A 22,181-nucleotide genomic window follows, 5' to 3' on the forward strand; every position below is an offset into this window, starting at 1 on the left:
TTCAAGTTCACCTAACACATTTATCATCAACCTATGCCTATCCATCAACAGATTATGCGTCAACACTGATTGCAGAGGTTCTGACTCGCATTCAAGAACACCAAACGCAGTCAGCAGCTGCAGAAACTCGGCCAGCTCGTTCAGCAACATATGGCGAGAGGCCTACTCTTAGGCAAGCTGTGGAACAACACCAAACACGGTACGCAAAATATTGGTTCTTCCAAGTTGCACCCAACCTGCTTGCTCCTGATGACTTAACTCTATTCTGGATTTTACATGTAGGTTCCAGAAGGGAAAGTGGGCCATGTCCACACCGGCTGAGGACCACGGACAGCTGGCCATCTTGCAATATGACATCACAAACGGCCCTTTTCAGGGCCATCCAATGCTTTACGCAAAGACAAGCGTTGCTTGTAGATTAACCCACCTCATATGACATTGCATATTAATTCTCAAACCCATTTTGATAACTGCATAACTAAAATCATTAAAGGGACTATCGCATCCATGTGTGTACGTTAGTCGTCGCTTAACAGTCAACTTGGCCAAAATTCACTTCCATAAACAGCTGAAGACAAATTTGTCACTCTCAGCAGCTATGAGCCTTGTGTGTGTGACGTTTGCTTCAATTTTCAGAGAAGGAATTTTGAAATACTCTAATATTCGTCATCCGCTCTTGCCCACGTGATTGTCAGTGGGCAACGTAGAAAAAAATGTCACTGCAGTGGCACAATCAATTGGGACGGATGCGGCAGCCCCTTTAAGCAGTACCTATTGTACGAAAAGAAGTCTTATGGATATGCTGAATTGCAAAACTATATTTTATTATAACCAAGTTAACATTTTTTTCATTCCAGCACATGGGCAGTTCTGAGAAGACAGCAGCCTGGATTCTACTGAAATTGTGAACAACAGTATCATCACCATCTGTGCATAGATATTAAATGCCACTGTAGCATTTTGTTATGCAAAAGAAATATTAAAACGAAAAACACGAAAGAATTTGTATTCGTGCTATCCTGGAGGTTTTTCGGTATGTGTGGTGCATGTACTGCTTTCGACACGGCAGCTTGTGGCTCTTGATTTTCATCACATTTGAAAAAAGGTACATGATCTTTTTATGAGCATTAGCTTAATGCGTTAGATGTTTTAAAAAAAGGAAGTGAGGTATGTGGCTTTGAAGCCTTACAGTGTGATAAATGTACAGGAATGTACACTCACGACAATAATATCAGGTCGACACCATCTAGCTTATCTACTCCTTTTATGTTCACTGAAGTATACAGCCTTGTTAATATGAAGGTATAACCATGAAAAAGGAATCAGCCAGCAGATGCATATAATATATGTATACTGAAAACATACCATTCTTAAGAAAAAAACCCTTTGTATGAAGGCGACGGGTGCTCTCTTCGAATCGCCCGCACTGCGCAGCCTGGAATTTGTCGCCTATTTTCTAGGTCCGAGGTAGCCCCAGACCCAACTGGCAAATATAGAATAGGCTGTGAACCTCAGACACCTATGTAAAGATAAGGTCAGTCAATTTCAGAGATACTGCAGCAAAAAAGGATGACCAACTCACATACATCAGAGGTGACCAAAAGACAATTGCAAATATCCTAGTATATTCCAACATATCTATAGAAGATTGCATTAAGAGGTTGCTTTAAAAGGTTGCATTAGAAGGTTGCATTAAAAGATGAAACTCCTACTTATCGGTTAAAATACAGCTGTGGTTGCTGTAAGGGACTATTACCGTACCCGCCGCGCCCTAGGAAACGACATACCTGTTGTCTTTCGGATCCAACAGCTGCAGCCGATAGTCGTAGCGGCAGTACTGGCGTGCATTCACCGCCAGCAGTTCCCTCCGGAGACGGAAGTCGTGGAGCAGACGGTGCTCGGTGATGCACTGCACGCCAGCACTGTCACACAGAGCTGCAATCTGGCTCACTGAGGTGCAGCACAAGTATTCGTCTGGTTGCTCCGGACTGCAGAGGCCGCACAGACACCTGTCGTTTTTCAAGTACCAGTCCAACAATCGGTTGATAGCGTAATTGCAGTGGGTGCGATGCGTACAATGTGATAATCTGACTTACCGAAAGTCATCGTTTTGCGTGACTTCGCGAACAACTGCATCTCAGTTGATCGGAGGATGAAACGGAAGGGGGTCCGTTGAATACGGATCATCGTCTGACACCACGTCGTCCGAGCTGTCCTCACTGAATCCATCCAGCAGCGACGAGGAAAAACTTTCGCTTTCGACGTCCGACATGATCACAGCTAGGCTCTACGCGGTTTCCCAGGCAGACGACGTCCCGACAGTCGCTCCCTGATTGGTGCGGCTGCGTGACGTTTGCGGAGAGGGAATACCAGAAAACCCTCAACGTCCGTCGTCTGCTACGGCTATGTTTTCCATCAAACTGCACAGAAACTACTACACTTCTTCGTGTCGGACTTTTTGCGTAATTGTTGGTGACGAACGACGAGTAAAACGGCGCTATAGTTTCGGAATCAACCGGGACGGATGCGATAGTCCCTTGAAGACGTTGATTGATACATCTTCCCGATTGTCCTATATACACTTTTTTATGTGTCGGCATATGTCGGCACAGTTCCCCTAGAAGTCGGCCCAGGACGCACATTTCCCCAGGGCGTCCGTGACGTTGTGACGTCGTGACGTTGCCCACATACGTGAGGCCGACAACGGCAAGCCCTTTCAACACCACCACCACCACCACCTTTTTACACGATACGGGAATTTCATACACCACTGAAGAGTCACATTTTACATACTGGTTCCTGTGATTCACATCACACAGCTGCAATGGTTTTGCATTGGTCATTGGAATCAATGATGACAACTTGGGAAATGAACTGAAAACTACTGGTACGCCGAACCTGCATGCCATTTTTTTTTTATATGGTGAGATGTTTTGTGTATATATGGCACAACTACGGCACACCCGATTTTACAAAAACACAGATAAAGGGTAGGTTTAAAACAAAAACTGAAAGGGAATTGTTTGAAGCCTTTTTAATCAAGATATTGTGCAAAGGTAACTGTGTTAGCGAACCGTTTGCGGCACTGACACGTGAAGAATTTAAGTATCTAGAAGGCTGATGTAGGACATGAAAACTGACTTGTTTGGTTTCCCCCTTTCCCCTCGGCAACTCCTATTTAAGGATTTCTGCCATTAAAAAATATGTTGATAGTGGAGCAAGCGACGTGTTGCGTGTTTCCTATTTCCTTCCCGCGCCGTAAGAGAAGTATAGTAGGGAACCCTCCTACACTTTAGCACCGCCATACCTCCAGAGGCAAATCCTATCGAAGATACCGTTTATGGGTTAAGCGAGTTAAGCGATTGCAACTGAGGTATCGCCCAATCACTGACCAACAATGAAGGCTACTGTAATTATACAGGAACCACACTGTAACTGCTGAAATAAGCAATTACTTTAATATTGCAAGCTAACATGTCCAGCGCGTTGAATATGAAAGATCTGGAAACGTTTAAAAAATTAAAAAAACATCAAAAATACTTAGATGTGCATGACAAATGTGCAAAATAGAACAGTGGTCTGTGTTCCTCTAGCAGATGGTTTGCAACTTGTTGATATGTCGTGCGCCTTATTTTTGATCCTAAGCCCCTACTGGCACCCATTTTGGTTCGGTGTTAACAGTTGCAAGCTAACATGTCCAGCACGTTGAATATGAAAGATCTGGAAATGTTTTTAAAAAATATCAGAAATACCTAGATGTGCACGACACATGTGCAAAATAGAACAGCCGTTTGTGTTCTTCTGGCAGGTGGTTTGCAACATGTTAGTATGCTGTGCGCCTCATTTTGATTCGATGGCAGCGGTTGTAAACGAACATGTCCAGCACGTTGAATATGAAAGAAGCCAGCATAGAATAAAAATAAAGACTATAGGCGATAAAGTCTAATTTTCAGCTATTGCATATTACAGTAGTTGCTTACTTCAGCAGTTACAGTATGCACAATTACGTGTGTAATTTACAGTAGCATTCATTGTTGCTCAGTGCTTGGGCGGTACGCGCACTTGCAACATGTGCATAACTCACTGGCTCGTTGTAACGCATACGCGATATTATTCCATAGGATTTGCCTCCTGGGGTAGAGTGGTGCTATAGTGTAGGAGGCCTCCCTACTATATTTCTTTTACGGCGCTGGAACGAAATAAGAAACGCGCAACGCGCTTAATCACACCCGCGCCAGTCAACTATCGTCACGGCACTGCCGCTCTCACAACAACTGTCCCACTTTGGGTCAAAGTTGCATTCCGTCCTTGGTGAGTTCTGTCGGTGCTCGATCCATTGTTTTGGCACGGATTCATACAATTTGAGAGGCACACGCCGTTGAAAATCCTTTTACGGCGCTGCTTTACTGGGAACCGTGACGGCACTTTTCGCCGACTCCAAATCGCTGCTTCACGCGTGCCCAGTGTTTCCTGCTTTACTGAACTCGAATGTTATCTCACGTAGTTAATCAGCACATCTTTTATCCATAGAGATCCATCGATACTTTTGATCGGAAAAACGCTTCACAAACCATTTTTGAACGTTTATAGCAATCGGCTACGAAGCGCCGAATCACAGTAGTCGCATAATGGCGGAACATCCGGTTTGGAGCAGACGACGCGTCTGGCAAGGGACGCGTGTATGACGTCGTTTGACGCAGCGTTGGTGAGGTTCCTCCCAATGGCCAAACTCTTCCAATGTAGAGTCTAGCCTCTATGAATGAATATTGCCGTCTTAGTTGTCCCTGCATTTCTCCCTAGCTCATGACTTCATGCTAATCCCTGACCGTGGCCCCGCGTCATTTTGACGTAATCATGATGTAAAAGATTAGTTTCAAAGATTAAAAGTAATGTACCCGAAAGAGGGTCGATTACTTTCAGCGGCGCGGCGCGGCTCTAGTGATGTGTCCGCATGCATACTTTTATTATGGTGTTGTATGAAGTCTGTATGTGCTCGTGACAACAAAAAAATCATATCTTTCTTCGTTTAATGGTTTAATAATGCAGAAAGCATCGATGCACAACGCGCTTCACCGTCACAGTTTCTCTGCGCCGATCGTATGTGCGAGAGTGACGCGCTTTTCGAGGCGTCGTGCAATCGATGTTCTTGCAATAGAAGTGCGCACACAAAATACTCATCGATCAAAATTCACTGCTTGTGGAAAAGAGTATCAACCATAATTTGAGTACCATTACCGCCCCCACAACTCACGAGGAGGAAGCATTTGAAAGGCGACTTCCATAATTAACGTCATCGCATGTCAGCACACGAACACACACAAAAATTAACAAAAATCAGCTGAAGCTCATGATTTAAAGCACAAACCGATTTCTTATAGTCGCGTTCACGGTTCGTGCCACACTATCCGTTCGATCCTTTCTTGGTTTTGTTTTGTCGCCTGCCGAAGGCTCTGCCTGCCGTCAGAGCCGCGTGTGCCATCGGCGCCATCTCACGGCCACGTACCGCTATTATAAACGCCAAGTACAATCACGGTGTCACTGATACATTGCTGCCTTGCACATCTGTACGCCATCAAAAATAATAAAATCAAAAAAGGAAATTACGAGCGTGCTTTTTCGCACATATCCCACGAAATTCAGTTTTACGCCAGAAGAGCTTTCCGTTTCGGACACCAAACAACAGAAGCAACAAGGCAAGGCGAGCAGTTCACAGGTGTGGCCTTCGGGCTCTCAGGAGGCGAGATAAGGCGGGTTGCATATATCGATCAGATCGATAAGGCGGGTTGCATCCCAAGATAATACGTTGTGTCGTTGGTTGATAAAAGGTGTCAACCACTTTCAATATTCACACGTTTTTAGATTGTCCACCAATGACAAGATATTTAAAGTAATCGACCTCGATTAGTTTCTTTTGACGCGGATAGGGCACCTGCTTTATGCTTTTCCAAAGTCATTTACTTTTTTTTACTTCACTAAATGTGAGCACCAGTGCGGGAACAACGTCTTGTTCTTACCGCGGTTGCGGCTGCCGTTCAACAGAAATCAGCTCTGTCTCGGGAATAACATGTTTCATTCGTAAGTACGTACTGGGCCGGTTGTTTCGTACTCCTGTCTGTCAGAGTCATCTTGAATCGTTCCTTTACAAGCGGGCGCTGTGCTACAGTTGCAGATTCATTTGATTTCCTCCACTGTTGTACAAGTTTGATTACTGGCATGCTTTACCACATCAGCAACAAACATACAAAACGTGGCCACATCGTCACACAAAGGTCGCTGCCACGAATGATGTTTCTGGCCCTACGTGCTTGTCCTGCTCACCGTGACCGGTCTTGTAGCAGAAGGGTAAACCGAGAGTAAACTTCCGAACACACACAAATAAAACTGGACGCGCGGCCCGCGTTCATCACAATGCAGATATCTGAACTGCAAGACAATCACGACTACCGTCGTCTGCTTTGGGAGCTTGCCTGCGCATGCTCTTGGGGTCACGTGAGCGGTCACACACACACACACACACACACACACACACATATATATATATATATATATATATATATATACACAAAGGGTAAATAGCCGAAGCTCTGTGGCTGCACGTTGAGCATATGTTTACAATTTGATCGTGCACTCCCAGCCAAGTACAGCTGTTTCGTCCTACTTGGGACTCGTCAGCCTGGCGTAGGGAAGTGACACGATCTTGGGTCGGCGCTAACAGTGCATCTCGGCGAGACGTCAATGTTCCACGGTGACAGCTCCACCTGTGGAGGCCGCAGTGCAAGCTAGCAAGTACATATACAAATATATACATATATATATATGTATCGGCGTCATCGTGGAAGACCAGCATGGTAGATAGGAGCATCCCAGAATGCAATGCGAAGCTGGCACGCCCGTCCCAATGGCAAAAAGTTGGTAGGGCCGCATAGGGCCGCTCCTGCGTTTCCTTCCTCTATGATTACTAGAATGCCTGTTCGATCGCAGATTCCCCACGCGGCGACCCTCTCCCAGGTAGACACATGTCAGACGAGCACTAACTGACACTCCTGACATGTGATGTTCGTACCGGTAACCATCCTATCACACAAAAGGCGGGAGAGAAGTCACATACACGTCAAGAGAAAATGCTACTCCGAGCATCTTTTAATCCTTCTTCACCTCCACCGCAGCAGTATATATTTTTAGGTAAAGGGGGAACAGCGCGTCCATTCGAAGGAATGGCAGCCTGTAGCAAGGACAATTGCATTTGTATGTTGCTTCTCCTGCAGGTTCGCTTAGCTTTATTCATTGTTTTATGTTCCTGTAGATGTATGTTTCTGCTAGACGAGTAAGAAAGTTTGGAACAAGTTCTGTTTGGAAAGGAATGGGAACGCAATAAGAGGAAAAAACAGATCCCAGTGCCGTGACCAGGATTCGAACAGGGGTTGTTGCGGCCACAACGCAAAGAACTAACCACTATACGATCACGGCTGTCGGGACGAGTGCTTGACGAGTAAGATGTAGTAATGATGACGGACTACTCTGACGCGTCACAAAATTATTTCATGTTCTGTTTGGAAAGGAGTGTGAACGCGATAAGAGTAAAAACAGATGCAAGTGGCGTGACCAGGATTCGAACCTGGGTTGTTACGGCCACAACGCAAAGTACTAACCACTATACGATCACGGCTGTCGGGACGAGTGCTTGATGAGTAAGATGTAGTAATGATGACGGACTACTCTGACGCGTAACAAAATTATTTCATGTTCTGTTTGGAAAGGAGTGTGAACGCGATAAGAGTAAAAACAGATGCAAGTGGCGTGACCAGGATTCGAACCTGGGTTGTTACGGCCACAACGCAAAGTACTAACCACTATACGATCACGGCTGTCGGGACGAGTGCTTGATGAGTAAGATGTAGTAATGATGACGGACTACCCTGACGCGTAACAAAATTATTTCATGTTCTGTTTGGAAAGGAATAGGAACGCGATAAGAGGAAAAACAGATCCAAGTGACGTGACCAGGATTCGAACAGGGGTTGTTGCGGCCACAACGCAAAGTACTAACCACTATACGATCACGGCTGTCGGGACGAGTGCTTGACGAGTAAGATGTAGTAATGATGACGGACTACTCTGACGCGTCACAAAATTATTTCATGTTCTGTTTGGAAAGGAATGTGAACGCGATAAGAGGAAAAACAGATCCAAGTGACGTGACCAGGATTCGAACCTGGGTTGTTACGGCCACAACGCAAAGTACTAACCACTATACGATCACGGCTGTCGGGACGAGTGCTTGATGAGTAAGATGTAGTAATGATGACGAACTACTCTGACGCGTCACAAAATTATTTCATGTTCTGTTTGGAAAGGAATGTGAACGCGATAAGAGGAAAAACAGATCCAAGTGACGTGACCAGGATTCGAACCTGGGTTGTTACGGCCACAACGCAAAGTACTAACCACTATACGATCACGGCTGCCGGGACGAGTGCTTGACGAGTAAGATGTAGTAATGATGACGGACTACCCTGACGCGTAACAAAATTATTTCATGTTCTGTTTGGAAAGGAATAGGAACGCGATAAGAGGAAAAAACAGATCCCAGTGCCGTGACCAGGATTCGAACAGGGGTTGTTGCGGCCACAACGCAAAGTACTAACCACTATACGATCACGGCTGTCGGGACGAGTGCTTGACGAGTAAGATGTAGTAATGATGACGGACTACTCTGACGCGTAACAAAATTATTTCATGTTCTGTTTGGAAAGGAGTGTGAACGCGATAAGAGTAAAAACAGATGCAAGTGGCGTGACCAGGATTCGAACCTGGGTTGTTACGGCCGCAACGCAAAGTACTAACCACTATACGATCACGGCTGTCGGGACGAGTGCTTGATGAGTAAGATGTAGTAATGATGACGGACTACCCTGACGCGTAACAAAATTATTTCATGTTCTGTTTGGAAAGGAATAGGAACGCGATAAGAGGAAAAACAGATCCAAGTGACGTGACCAGGATTCGAACAGGGGTTGTTGCGGCCACAACGCAAAGTACTAACCACTATACGATCACGGCTGTCGGGACGAGTGCTTGACGAGTAAGATGTAGTAATGATGACGGACTACTCTGACGCGTCACAAAATTATTTCATGTTCTGTTTGGAAAGGAATGTGAACGCGATAAGAGGAAAAACAGATCCAAGTGACGTGACCAGGATTCGAACCTGGGTTGTTACGGCCACAACGCAAAGTACTAACCACTATACGATCAGGGCTGTCGGGACGAGTGCTTGATGAGTAAGATGTAGTAATGATGACGGACTACTCTGACGCGTCACAAAATTATTTCATGTTCTGTTTGGAAAGGAATGTGAACGCGATAAGAGGAAAAACAGATCCAAGTGACGTGACCAGGATTCGAACCTGGGTTGTTACGGCCACAACGCAAAGTACTAACCACTATACGATCACGGCTGCCGGGACGAGTGCTTGACGAGTAGGATGTAGTAATGATGACGGACTACCCTGACGCGTAACAAAATTATTTCATGTTCTGTTTGGAAAGGAATAGGAACGCGATAAGAGGAAAAAACAGATCCCAGTGCCGTGACCAGGATTCGAACAGGGGTTGTTGCGGCCACAACGCAAAGTACTAACCACTATACGATCACGGCTGTCGGGACGAGTGCTTGACGAGTAAGATGTAGTAATGATGACGGACTACTCTGACGCGTCACAAAATTATTTCATGTTCTGTTTGGAAAGGAATGTGAACGCGATAAGAGGAAAAACAGATCCAAGTGACGTGACCAGGATTCGAACCTGGGTTGTTACGGCCACAACGCAAAGTACTAACCACTATACGATCACGGCTGTCGGGACGAGTGCTTGATGAGTAAGATGTAGTAATGATGACGGACTACTCTGACGCGTCACAAAATTATTTCATGTTCTGTTTGGAAAGGAATGTGAACGCTATAAGAGGAAAAACAGATCCAAGTGACGTGACCAGGATTCGAACCTGGGTTGTTACGGCCACAACGCAAAGTACTAACCACTATACGATCACGGCTGTCGGGACGAGTGCTTGACGAGTAAGATGTAGTAATGATGACGGACTACTCTGACGCATCACAAAATTATTTCATGTTCTGTTTGGAAAGGAATGTGAACGCGATAAGAGGAAAAACAGATCCAAGTGACGTGACCAGGATTCGAACCTGGGTTGTTACGGCCACAACGCAAAAGTACTAACCACTATACGATCACGGCTGTCGGGACGAGTGCTTGACGAGTAAGATGTAGTAATGATGACGGACTACTCTGACGCATCACAAAATTATTTCATGTTCTGTTTGGAAAGGAATGTGAACGCGATAAGAGGAAAAACAGATCCAAGTGACGTGACCAGGATTCGAACCTGGGTTGTTACGGCCACAACGCAAAAGTACTAACCACTATACGATCACGGCTGTCGGGACGAGTGCTTGACGAGTAAGACGTAATAATGATGACGCACTATTCTGCCGCGTAACAAAATTATTTCATCTTCTGTTTGGAAAGGAATAGGAAGGTGATAAGAGGAAAAACAGATCCAAGTGCCGTGACCAGGATTCTAAAATGGACAAGCGCAGAAAGTTGGGCTAGTTGGTGCGACAGCATACTGCAGATGTTGGGACGCGGAAGACAGGGACAGAAGGAAGCACACAAACACAAGCGTCACTCGCAACTAGTATGTATTGCAGGAAAACAATGCTTTAAAACACAACCGGTAGGCGACACGTGCCGAGTTATAAGCCTCAAAACATGCTGATAGACGCACGGCTGCCAGTAGATAGTAAGGACGTAATTAGGTACTTAGGAAGGCAAGTTCTTTATCAGAAAGTGTTAGAGATGGTTGACTGACACACTTGCCTTCCCCCGCCGAAAGTATGTGATGCGCTTCTATTATCTCCCGGGTAATTTGAGGTCTGGCCCTCCCTAGGACAGTGGTACCTCGGATTTGCGGGGTACCACTGTCCTAGGGAGGACCAGACCTCAAATTAAGACCTCACGTATAAGAATTCGCAGTCTATCTGTACGAACTAAGGACACTCTTCGGTTAGATGTTCTATATGTATTGGTAGACATTGGGATAGCTATATTTTTAGATTATATTGCTTTTTCAAGGGGTGAGAGAGACTAACTGGGACTGAGATGGTTTGAATGTAACTCTGCCATTCTTCTGTAGAAGGGCCTTAACAGCACCTTTGCACACTGCAAATGTTTCCTGGGCATCAACCCACCAATACAATGTAGAGGAAAGCGGAAGAGGAGCAACATGGGTGAAGCAACAGCAAGGGTGTTCTCTTTGTTTACAAAACTGAAGGACTTCGAAGCAAAAAAAAAGGGGGGGGTTCTTACCTAGGTTGTATTTGCGCTCAACATCGTGAAGGAGTGCAGGAGCACACAGATAGATAGCGACAAATGATCAACGCAAGATATTTGCTCCTACACTCTTAAAACGGTCACTTCGAATAGACTAAATTCTAAAATGTATATGCGTTTTTACCTCTAAGAGTAAGGTTATAGGATAACCTCTAACTATCGTAACTGAGCATTGACATGTCATTGCACGACGCCGCGTAATACCAGGATCTGGTTGGCTGTCAAGATCCAAAGTATGCCGAAAATACGCTGAAATTAATTCTCAAATCTGCTCTTAAACCTCGGTAATGTTTGTGCACAGATATTTATGAAATAGAGTGTGACTACTTCGTCTCGAGGGGGAAATCTGAGAGCATTCCGCTGACACAGTACACATAAAACAGTCATAAGCGTTGCCTGTTTATACCTATTTACGAGTAACAATTTTTTTACAGGCTACATCGAGCGCATTGTGATCGATCGTGTAACTATTGGGGATGATCATGACGCTGCCTGTAACTTCTGACCACCAGAGAGTTTCTTGAAAACTCGTTACCGATTCCCATGCAACCTCTATAGCAGGATTTCTGTTTTTCTTAAGGGTACCTCTCAAAAATGTAACTCTTGCTGTAGAAGTTACATAGGAATCTGTAACGATTTTGATCAGCTACGTGGCAGAATGGATTAATGTTTGTATGGCCCTTACAAAAACAATTTTCACCTTCCTATAGACATTTAGTGCACTTCCTGCATAATCTGCTTACTTTCTATCCACTTCTCCTTTTTGCATACTTAGTACGCAGCCATTCCGCGCATGCCCTGTGTCCCAAGTGCCCTCCTTTCATCAGCAAGATTAGGCACACTCCGAGCGGACTACGTACAAGCTTCCTGTCAACAAGCTGCAAAGTTTCTTATGTATGTACTTATAGCCTTTCCACAGAGCTCATGCGTTAGCCGTTCTGCATAGACTTTGCAGTCTTCCAGCATACCTTTCTGTGGCGAAAGCACGCAAGTTTCCTATTGGCTGTCTACAAAATTTAGATCTATTAGCGGCAGACTTACTGCTTTCCGTGCATTCAGCCTGTCTTCAGACCGTGCGCATAGCCAATCCGAACACATCTTGTGGTCTCCCCGTATGCGTCTTTCTGGCAGAGGTGCGCAGGTTTCCTCCACACTACGTGCATACTTCCTGCGTAGACGTGATGGATTTCCTTCCTTGTGTGACTTCGGACTCGTCTGCAGACCATGTGCATAGCCATTTCGCGGACGCCGTGTGGTCTCCCCGTACCCTTTTCTGTTGCATGAATATAGTCAATTCCTATGCAACATGAGCGTACTTCCTGTATGGAAGCAGCAGAGGTTGTTCTTGGGCATCCATCAACGTTTCTGAAGTCTTTCGCGTCTCAAAAAAAGAAAAAGATCACAAACAGGTTGTAGTGGCCGGCGACGACCAACGCGACAGACAAAATGGCTCACTCTGAAAAAATAAGGGTGTATTTGGGGTGTCTTGAGATGTCACATATCTCACACCCCTAGGTAGGGTTGCCACCAGGCCGGTTATTTGCTCGCTCTGCCGGTAGGAAGGTGATACCGGCAGCGTTTTGGCGGTATTTGTTGCTCAATACCTTTTCACAAGGGCTTTTGCGAGGTTTTCGCTTCAACATTCCACGACAGCTTGCATAAATCTGTAGCAAAGTCCTAACTCCGCAGTCACCAGTCGTTTTCTTATTTATTCATTATTATTATTATTATTATTATTATTATTATTATCATTGTTATTCATCAAGTCTTGTGTTCGGAGGGGACAAGATCAGTGGTTGTGCAAAGCTATTGGTGGTTGTGTCGAGCCAGATAGAACTTAGGCCGTATACAACCATCATGAGATCTCCTCCTGCAAAGAAGGGTTTGTGTGCAACGATGCGTTTTTCATAGTAAATAACAATCCGGTTGCTCCAATACGACCCAGTGTACCGTTCATGCCTGTTTATAGCAATTTCTAACATCAATGATCCAGCCACACACAGGAACTTATGTTTCCTCGTATTATCTCTCTGTCTCTGTGTGTCCTCATTCACCCCTCACCCACTTTCCCTTTCCCGCGAGCATTTCCCCTTTCCCTCTATACCACCTCCTCTCCCTCAGCCGGTATTTTTCACTACGAAAGGTGGCAACCCTACCTCTAGGGTGTGTCAAACACCCCCAGACAAGATCCTGGGTGTGTGTCCTTTCTTTAGGGTTTAACACACCACGCGAAATATCTCTGAACCCGTCCGTGATTATTCCGACAGCAAAAGAGGTAGCCGACGCACAGCATAAACCAATGTCAATCCGCTATAATAAAAGAAGTATACTGCTTCGCGCACAAGGGTGTGAGGAACAGCGGTCAAGGTCAATGCGACTGCTTCGTCAGTCAACCCAGCGCAGCCTTAGTCCTAGCATATCTCTTTTTCTCAGAATTTTTTTTTCATCACGTCTTCCGGCATGTGCTTATCCCGTCGCTATCACACTTATCATCCGCCTGCCTTTCCTTTTGTGCGCAGCCCTGGCGCCGAAAGCTGAAGAAACTGTACTCTCCTTGTTGCTCCCACTTCGTCAAAACGTTGAAACAGTGTTGATCGCTTTGGTTTTTAAAATGACGCACATATTGGTAAAATGGACAACAGCTGAAGCATGAGATGTCTACCCGACGCGCCAGATGACTGATATTCAGACAGCAACTGAAATAATGAATGACCCATCAATCGTGGAGTCACTCGTCGGACGCACCTTCGAAATTGCTTGGAAGATCGGGGAATCGCCGTCAGAGGCACATTTGGTTGCTGCGGGTAATGTCTGTTTTCTTATTTCGCATGTTATCTAATAGCTTTGCGGTCAGCTACCGTTGTCAATCGCCTGCTTGAATTTAATTTAGATTCGCACGCGCTTCATCAAGTTCAGCAATATCGCTAAGACGAAGGCAAACATGTTTGCCGGCGCATGCGCTCCGATTTGTTTCGGTAAAATGCAAAACTTCCAACCTTGAAAAAACGTGTAGGATTCTGAACATCGTCATATACACACAATGTTTCAGGAGACCCAGCCAAGCTTGAGAGAAGACGGAACCGCCTCGCCGCACGAGCATGCAAGAACATGTCACAGGTGACTGACTGAAAGCATGTATTTTTTTTAGAACATCAAATCGTGATGGGTGCATTACAAATTAGCTGATTGCATGGCAGTGAATATGTGACTATCCGTAATTCCGTCAGTCATCCCAATCATTGCGTCGTCGCTTGGCCCTAGCTTTAAAACCTATTCTGCCCTGTCACAGGCGAGTGGCTGCTGTGGTCATGAAGAACAAATAAAGCAACTGCAGCAGGCGAATGATGATCTGAAACGTAAAATAGAGGATCTGGAAAACATGACGGGTATACAAGAGTGTATCGCGATCTGCTGGTTTTCGCTGACTGTTTTACATATTTCTGACTCCCCAGACATTCAGAAGACCGTGCAAACACTCAAGCGAATTGTCAGAAACATGAAGGTTTCTCAGGAGGAACGTCCTGTGCTCGCGCCGAACCAGGTGAGCGTTGACGGATTCGTAGCTGGGCGCCCTAGTCATATCCGCTCACAAGCATACGTACTGTTTTTGTTTTCTTCACTGTGTCCTTCCTGCTACAATATAGCAGTGACACCTACTATGTTTCGCATACGCACGGTGTCGAAACTAAATGTGCACAACATTTCTCATTAAGCGACCTGTCGCGGGAAGCTGGTGTCCTTGCTTGAAGACTTGTGTTGCAAACATGTGACGCCTTGCAAGATCCACGCGTTTCTTGCACAAGCATCACAGGGAACTTATCAGTTTGCCTATGACAACGATTTTTATTAGAAATTATGTTCACGTTTAGCGTGGGCACCCTCTATATGAATGAGCGGAACGAACTGAACGTATCATATCTCGACGAAATGTGTTTTCGTTATAGCGGCGTTGGTACCCCAGGTCGAGCACCAGTGAAGCGCACGCCGAAACTATTCGAGCACTATACCTTCCCATGCAGGCTGGAATCAAGAATTCTTTGCGGTCACGGAATCGGCACGAGTTGAATGTCCGGCTAGGCGTAACATGGCTGTCAGGTCGGCGTTGTTGCCACCGCGCTTCATTGTACCAGGATTCGAGAGTGTCAGGGAATGTCCTAGCCGACAGCTAGCGCTTAAGTCACTTGAAACATTGCAATCATTGCGGTGTTGTATTTGTGCATTTTTATTTACAGTACGCATTTTTTGCAGACGTGCGGGGTCCTGGTCGGGTAAGGCCCAGTCTTCATCGGGCACGGTCGGGCTGGTTTCTTTTTTTTTTTTTTCTAACTGAGTCGGGTAAGACGACTCTGCTTCGGGCACGCAGGCAGGGCATTAGAAGCTGCTAATGTCGACAAAATGCTTAGTCGTTCACAAAGCGGAGTGACCGTGCGTGCCCAATTATTAGGGACGTACTGGATGTGGCACAATCCACGTCAAACACGCGTGCGGTGTCTGCCTGTTATTCAGTATCTTTCTGTAACAGCTGTGTGAACATGCAGTTTAATTTTCTTTGAATTCTCTTGACGACAGGTGGACCTGGGAAGCGGCGTGTCCGTATCCAGCGCGACGCTTACAAGGCTACAGGAATCCTACAAGGATTCTCCCAGCAAGTTTTCCTGTGCTCTCACTCGTGTACTCTTTACAGATGAAGAGCTAAAAAACCGATCCCTTTTTGGTAAACAGTCCAACAGCCACAATAACAAGGACCCAAGGCCTCCTTCGACGAGAACCGTGTGACAGCTATCTTGGGTATGCGCTTCTTTGCTCGTGCATCACACTTCCCAGCAAAAGCGTACCGTCGTATACTGTCCAAAGTGGCAGTCGGCATTCAAAAGGAGCACCGAGGTGTTCGTATAGCAGTGGCACTTATGGTAAGGGGAAGAGACTTCTGAAATACCTCAATCCTAAACCCATGATGGCGTCAATGATTATTCTCCACAGAGCACGAGATGCTATGACGACGCATGGAAGTGTCCCGCGACATAAGACTTTTGTTAATGAATAGTTAACCGCTACAGCCAATTCAAGACGGAGGCTGTGTTTGGTATATCTTGGACGCTGACTGTGCTCAGGACGACTTTCACCTAGTTTTTGCCAAGGCCGTTGCACCCCTCCCACTGAGACCCACCTCTTACCTGCAGATGTACAAAAACTGCAATGTGTCATGGAAAGGAGTCCGGGAAGCAAAAGGAGAAAAACAGGGTCGCTGAAATTATTACAAATCAGTCCTTAGGCACCGCAAGCCTTTTTGTCCAGCGTCCTCCCTATTACCCCTATACATCACTTTATCCGCACCATACGTGCGATATGGATATTAACCAGGGACGTACAACGTGTAAACAGTAGAACAGCTGTTCACGATTCATGTCGTTTAAACCGTTACGTAGGCATGAATACGTGCTTAAAAGATGTGATTTCCTTTCCGTGGATCACTGGCATTAATCTTCATTCGCTGTTTCTATTGCAGAGCACACCTGCGTTACATTCAAGTGCGCGGACTACCTGGTGAAAAGAAGCCTCGGTGCCATGCTTCAGAAACTCAACAATGGCACCCCATGATGCTGCTGTGTACAATGTGCAAATAAATACTTTGGGTGGAAGTTCGCACCAACAGCTTCTCGGACGCAGTGCTGAAAATATAGCAAGGCCACTGCGTTGTTTTTAGCAAAATAACATGCACTCTCCGTAGGAGGGTGCTTGCTGGAGGCATGGATGACCAAAAATGTATGCTGAATGCTTCGAGTCAGTGTGAGTTCTGGGGCGCTTTAGAGACTGCATATTTTCTGCTGTAAGCGTGCATTGAGTTCTGCAGGCTTTTTGTTGCAATGTACGCTCCATTTCTTCGACGGGTGGCAGCTAGTCTGCTGTATGCGTGAAGCCTTTCCGCGTACCAGGTCACTTGCAGTGTATACGGTATCGAAAGCGGGGAAATTTATGGTACATAGACTTTCCAGACGAAGACTTGATCCGCTGGACCAAGAAAGACGAAAAAGCCTGCTCGAAGGTTTAAGCCTTCCTGAAAACGTGATCTGTTTAGTCATTCTGTATTCTGTAGGAAGACAGCAGAGCTTATAGTACGCAGACTTTCTATAGGAAAATGTGTTCCAATTGGGATTAGAAAGGTGACAGGGGTAACAGACGGTCTACTGGATTCTTTCTGAGTACGAAGTCGCTTGGAGTCCGTATACTTTCTATAGGAAGGGCAGAATATTTTTTGTATGGGGGACTTCTCCCTGGTGCCATGAAAATGTGTCCTTACCTATGCACACCGGCATGTCCTCAGAGGCCTTCTCACAAGTCATTCGCTCCGCCATGCAGGACGCGGTAGTCATGTCTAAACGGGTCACAGGTCACGTCGGTCATTCTCCCGCAAATAATCACCTCAGAGCATTACGTCGCCGAACTGGGCAACTTCCTGACGTTGTAGCGTACCGCCGGATGAAAGCGAAGGTAACACGTGAACTTAAGGAAAAGGACCGGAAGCGTTGGCGTAAGTTTTGTCACCACAAGTGTACAAAGTTGGGGTAGTTGGTAATTGACATACTGTTGAATGCAGCAATAAGCAACACAGGGAAGACACGAAGTTGACACCACGGCTGCTCACTCACAACTGACAGAAAATTTATTTCGAGACGGACAAGGAAAATAAAGCGTTTACGATGAGCAGGTCTGAAGCACGAATAAGATCCACTGCCCCCCCCCCCCCCCTGTTAACACACATGCTTAAAGATAACCCTTCACTATCTAACAATTTCACACATGTCACGCATGGCTGACAAAGTACCGAGCATATTATTCCACATCAAAGATTACATCGTATGCATATATGCTATCTCTTCCAAAGTCAAGTAAATGGCTGGCTGGCTTACACACATATCGCCGTTCTGTATTATTAAAGATGCTTCAGCTACCTCCCTTGCTATCTTTTGTTTGAGCATAGCTTTTACTTCTGTGTGTCCAAAAAAGTGGCTTGCACCCGCATGTTCGACAGTGGACGGCAAGGTGTCCTGAGGGAGTTGAATTGGACACCGCTGCCCTATGCTCACGCAGCCGTGTGTTGAGGCAGCGCCCCGTTTGTCCAATATATCGTTGTTCACATGAGAGCGGTATGCTGTAAACTACTTGCTGTCGGCAACTCACAAAAGCTTCTTTTTTGTGCTGCACTTTACAATTACCTGTGGGCTTAGGGTTGTTGACTCTAGAACACAAAACCTGGAGCTTCATAGGAGCAGCCAAAACTACTGGAACCCCGTGCCTTTTAGCCAGATTTTTGAAATTGTGAGACAAGGTATGAATGTATGGCATTATTATAGGGCTGCCCCTCAACTCGCTGCGCAGCCTTCTCGCCTTGCCCTTTACCTTCCGCAATACGATCTCAGCAACGTTCTGCAAAAGTGAAAGTGGGTAGCCTCCCTCCATCAACCTCTGGACCTGAGAGGCGAAGCTGCTTTGTATTTGGTGTTCACATGATTTACTCAAAGAAGACCAAAGAGCCGTTGACGCAATTCCCCTTTTAACCAATTTGGTGTGACATGAATCAAACGGTACGACTTCTTTTTTAGACCTCGGACTGTAAGTCCAACACACCGAACAGCGCACACGTGTGTTGGACTTACAGTCCAGGGTTACCTTTAAGCATGTGTGTTAACAGGGGGGGGGGGGGGGGGCGACAGTGGATCTTATTCGTGCTTCAAACCTGTTTATCGTAAATGCTTTATTTTCCTTGTCCGTCTCGAAATAAATTTTCTGTCAGTTGTGAGTAAGCAGCCGTGGTGTCAACTTCGTTCTTCCTTGTGTGTTTCTTGCTGCATTCAACAGTATGTTTTGTCACCACCTTTCACCATTTGACCCCACCACAAAGATCTGGAAGACAATTCGAGCTCTGAAGGATGCGCCCCCAGAAAATAATCCTCTCGCCGCATTGGCTATCGTTAAGGGTGTAGACGAAACCACGTTCGCGACAGGTTTATCCGTCGTCCTAACGACACCAGCGGCTGCCTCAACGTCTGCAGTACACCGCAGTTTCGTCCAGAGCCTGCAGATAGAAATCCACCAAGCCTCGTCCCGTCCACCGGCGGTTATGGACCGCGACTTTACTCTAATTGAGCTGCAGACTGCGTTGAAACCTGTGAATGTGCGATCGTCCCCAGGACCAGATAAAATCACTTACGCCGCACTGCGAAACCTTGACGAGCCGTCACTCCTAGCCCTCCTTCATGTTTATAATACGTGTTGGCGACAGGAATCCGTACCATCTACTTGGAAGGAGGCTTTTGTTGTTCCAATCCTGAAACCAGGCAAACCCCCAATTGCCTTATCCTAATTTCACGATTTTCTTACGGACCGAACTGTTGCTGTCCGCACATCCCACGGCCAAAACCCCAAGCACCCTGTTCATCAAGGCGTACCCCAAGGAAGCATTCTCAGTCCTGCACTTGTTAATGTGCTCATTGCAGGACTAAAATCGATAGTTCCACGCAAGATTGCATTCTCCGTGTATGCAGATGGCGTTGCCCTTTGGACAGTAGGCAAGTCACGACCAGCCATCCAGCGCCGTTTACAACAAGCCTTAAACAATGTTCATCTCTACCTCACGCGACTTGGAATGGACCTTTCGCCCGAAAAGTGCGTCAAGCTCCCTTTCACCCGCAAGGCAATGAGTAATTTCCCTCTTTGGGATGGTGCACGGAAGCTCCAGCCTGTGCGTCCCCATCGCTTCCTTGGTGTGCTCCTGGACTACCACCTGCGCTGGGCTCGCCTCATTAGGCACCTTTCTTATAGAAATACCTTTTTGTATGTCTATAAGGCATACCAAAAGAAAACCAAAGACATACAAAAAGACATACCAGAAACCAAAGTTCAGCGATGGCTTCCAACATCTTTCTGGCTTCGGCTGGGGCTGTGATCAACGCTCCCTCTTAGCCGTTCACGCGGCTTTGGTGAGGGCGACTGTGCTTTACAGCCTTCCAGTCTTGCATAGGGTTTCTACAACATCGTTAAATACTCTTCGGTCCCTGTTCGCCCGAATCCTTCGTCGCCGCCTTAGCGTTCTAAGAATGTCTGAAACACGGCAAGTCCTAGCTGTAGCTGGAGAACTCCCGTGGAGGTCCTCCGTGAGCGGGAAACGGCTCGACACTTCCTACGTTTGCGTGCGAACGTTGCCCGTCACCCATTCCTCAGGAAAATTTGATACCGTCCTGAAAGTGATTTCCATCGCGTGGCACAGAGGACACGCCACGCGCACTTTGTTATAATGTCTTCCTTGTGCAAGTGTTAAAGCCACTTTATCAAAGTATTTTATTGTGCTAGAAAATATGTTAAAACTTAACCCTTGTTTATACACTGCCCTTGAAAGTCAGTCCTTTAGTGCAACTAACTGTTTCAACAGCTCAAGTTCTAATCTTCGTTCTCACTCCCCCGCACCAGACAGTGCTGAGGTCCACAATAGATCAGTGGAAGAATGCTAGTCCAGTAACCAGTTTTATTCATTTCATGGTACAGGTTATGTGCCATATAGTCGCGGAACTTCAGAGTGTAACATTCCCTTATTTTCTCTTCACTGTTTTATGTCTTGTTTACGCAAGTGTAGAAGCCGCATTATTTGTTAGAAAATGTGTTTAAACTTAACCGTTTTTGATACACTAGCGTCGGCGCTCTCAAGTGCCATTATGCCTACTCAGTTCCTTTGTGCTATAACGCACTTACCGGGCCACGACTGTGATCAACTGAGCTTGAGTCTTCTCAGTCTCCACACGAGGAGGACAATAAAGCTATCTGGACTTTGTCTTTTACATCACAGCTATATGGCTCTATCAGCACACCAACAAAGGAATTTCTCTTACTTTACAAATTGCAGCTCAAACTTCGTTTTCGAAGTTGCTGTTAGACTACTGACAACACCGGATTTTCAGGCCCAGGCCTGGTGCACGCGCATTTTCTGTGAGTTACCTACCCGAGCCCTGCACGCTATGCGAATGTGTGGCCCGGCCCAGTCCGGCTTTTGGGCCTAGCCTGGGTGCTTTGTGCACGGCTCGTGCCTGGCCTGTGCCCGCAAAAACTGTGATCTTCCCAATCTGAGTTTCGCCCTAGCTCAAACTGGTATAATCTTCTCAATGTTCTGGAGTGAAGTGTTCTGTCCTTATTTAATAGTGCGCGTAATCTCATAGCCCGCTCTAATGCATACCATATAACATGTTTTGTGTCAAAGCATGCAACAAAACGGTGTATCTTTGGATCAGGACCGGGCTGTGTGTCGTTGACTTTTGGTGTACGGCACCGGCTTCACAGCTCAGAGCTTGTGAAGGAGATTAAATATGAAATAGCTCGGAACAATGAAACACGCACAATGTTCGAGTGAACTTTCGCTGCAGAGGCTCCAGCCCAATCCAGGCCCATATAATGTACTGGGCCACGCCCATCCTAGAATAGGCCCACCAGGAGGACATACTACGTTTCCGACCCCGGCCTGTAGTGCTCTAGTTCCGGTTCCAAAAACTTCCTGGCACCAGTGTAACTAGGGATCTCCCCACCCACCCAAATTTTTTTCCCAAAGGCATCTAGAGTGTGTTTCCGTATTGTGTCTTCGGTCTCCCACCCATTGCTCAGGCACCCCCAGTATGGACTTATGACCTTACACCCACCGCAACCCCGTTCTCACCACCTCGGGAGCTCCGTTTTTTCCACACTAGCGTTGATTGGAATACGGACGGCTGTGCAGTTATTAGTGTCCCC

General features: G+C 46.2%; 1 protein-coding gene and 1 long non-coding RNA gene across 2 annotated transcripts; one reads left to right on the top strand and one right to left on the bottom strand.

Moving 5' to 3' along the window:
- Positions 1-1,449: 1,449 nt before the first annotated feature.
- On the bottom strand, positions 1,450-2,272 carry LOC135392502 (uncharacterized). The gene is made up of 3 exons (XM_064623212.1): positions 2,181-2,272; positions 1,788-2,009; positions 1,450-1,519 (listed from the first exon to the last, which is right to left on the bottom strand). The coding sequence occupies exons 1-3, from the start codon at positions 2,270-2,272 to the stop codon at positions 1,450-1,452; spliced, it is 384 nt and encodes a 127-aa protein (XP_064479282.1).
- Positions 2,273-14,711: 12,439 nt separating this feature from the next.
- Positions 14,712-16,024, top strand: LOC135374384 (uncharacterized). The gene is made up of 3 exons (XR_010416874.1): positions 14,712-14,797; positions 14,864-14,952; positions 15,981-16,024. It is a non-coding gene; the product is annotated as an uncharacterized LOC135374384 (long non-coding RNA).
- The last annotated feature ends 6,157 nt before the right edge of the window (positions 16,025-22,181 follow it).

The sequence above is a fragment of the Ornithodoros turicata genome, chromosome 1 (genome assembly GCF_037126465.1).
Source record: "Ornithodoros turicata isolate Travis chromosome 1, ASM3712646v1, whole genome shotgun sequence".
Lineage (NCBI taxonomy): Eukaryota > Metazoa > Arthropoda > Arachnida > Ixodida > Argasidae > Ornithodoros > Ornithodoros turicata.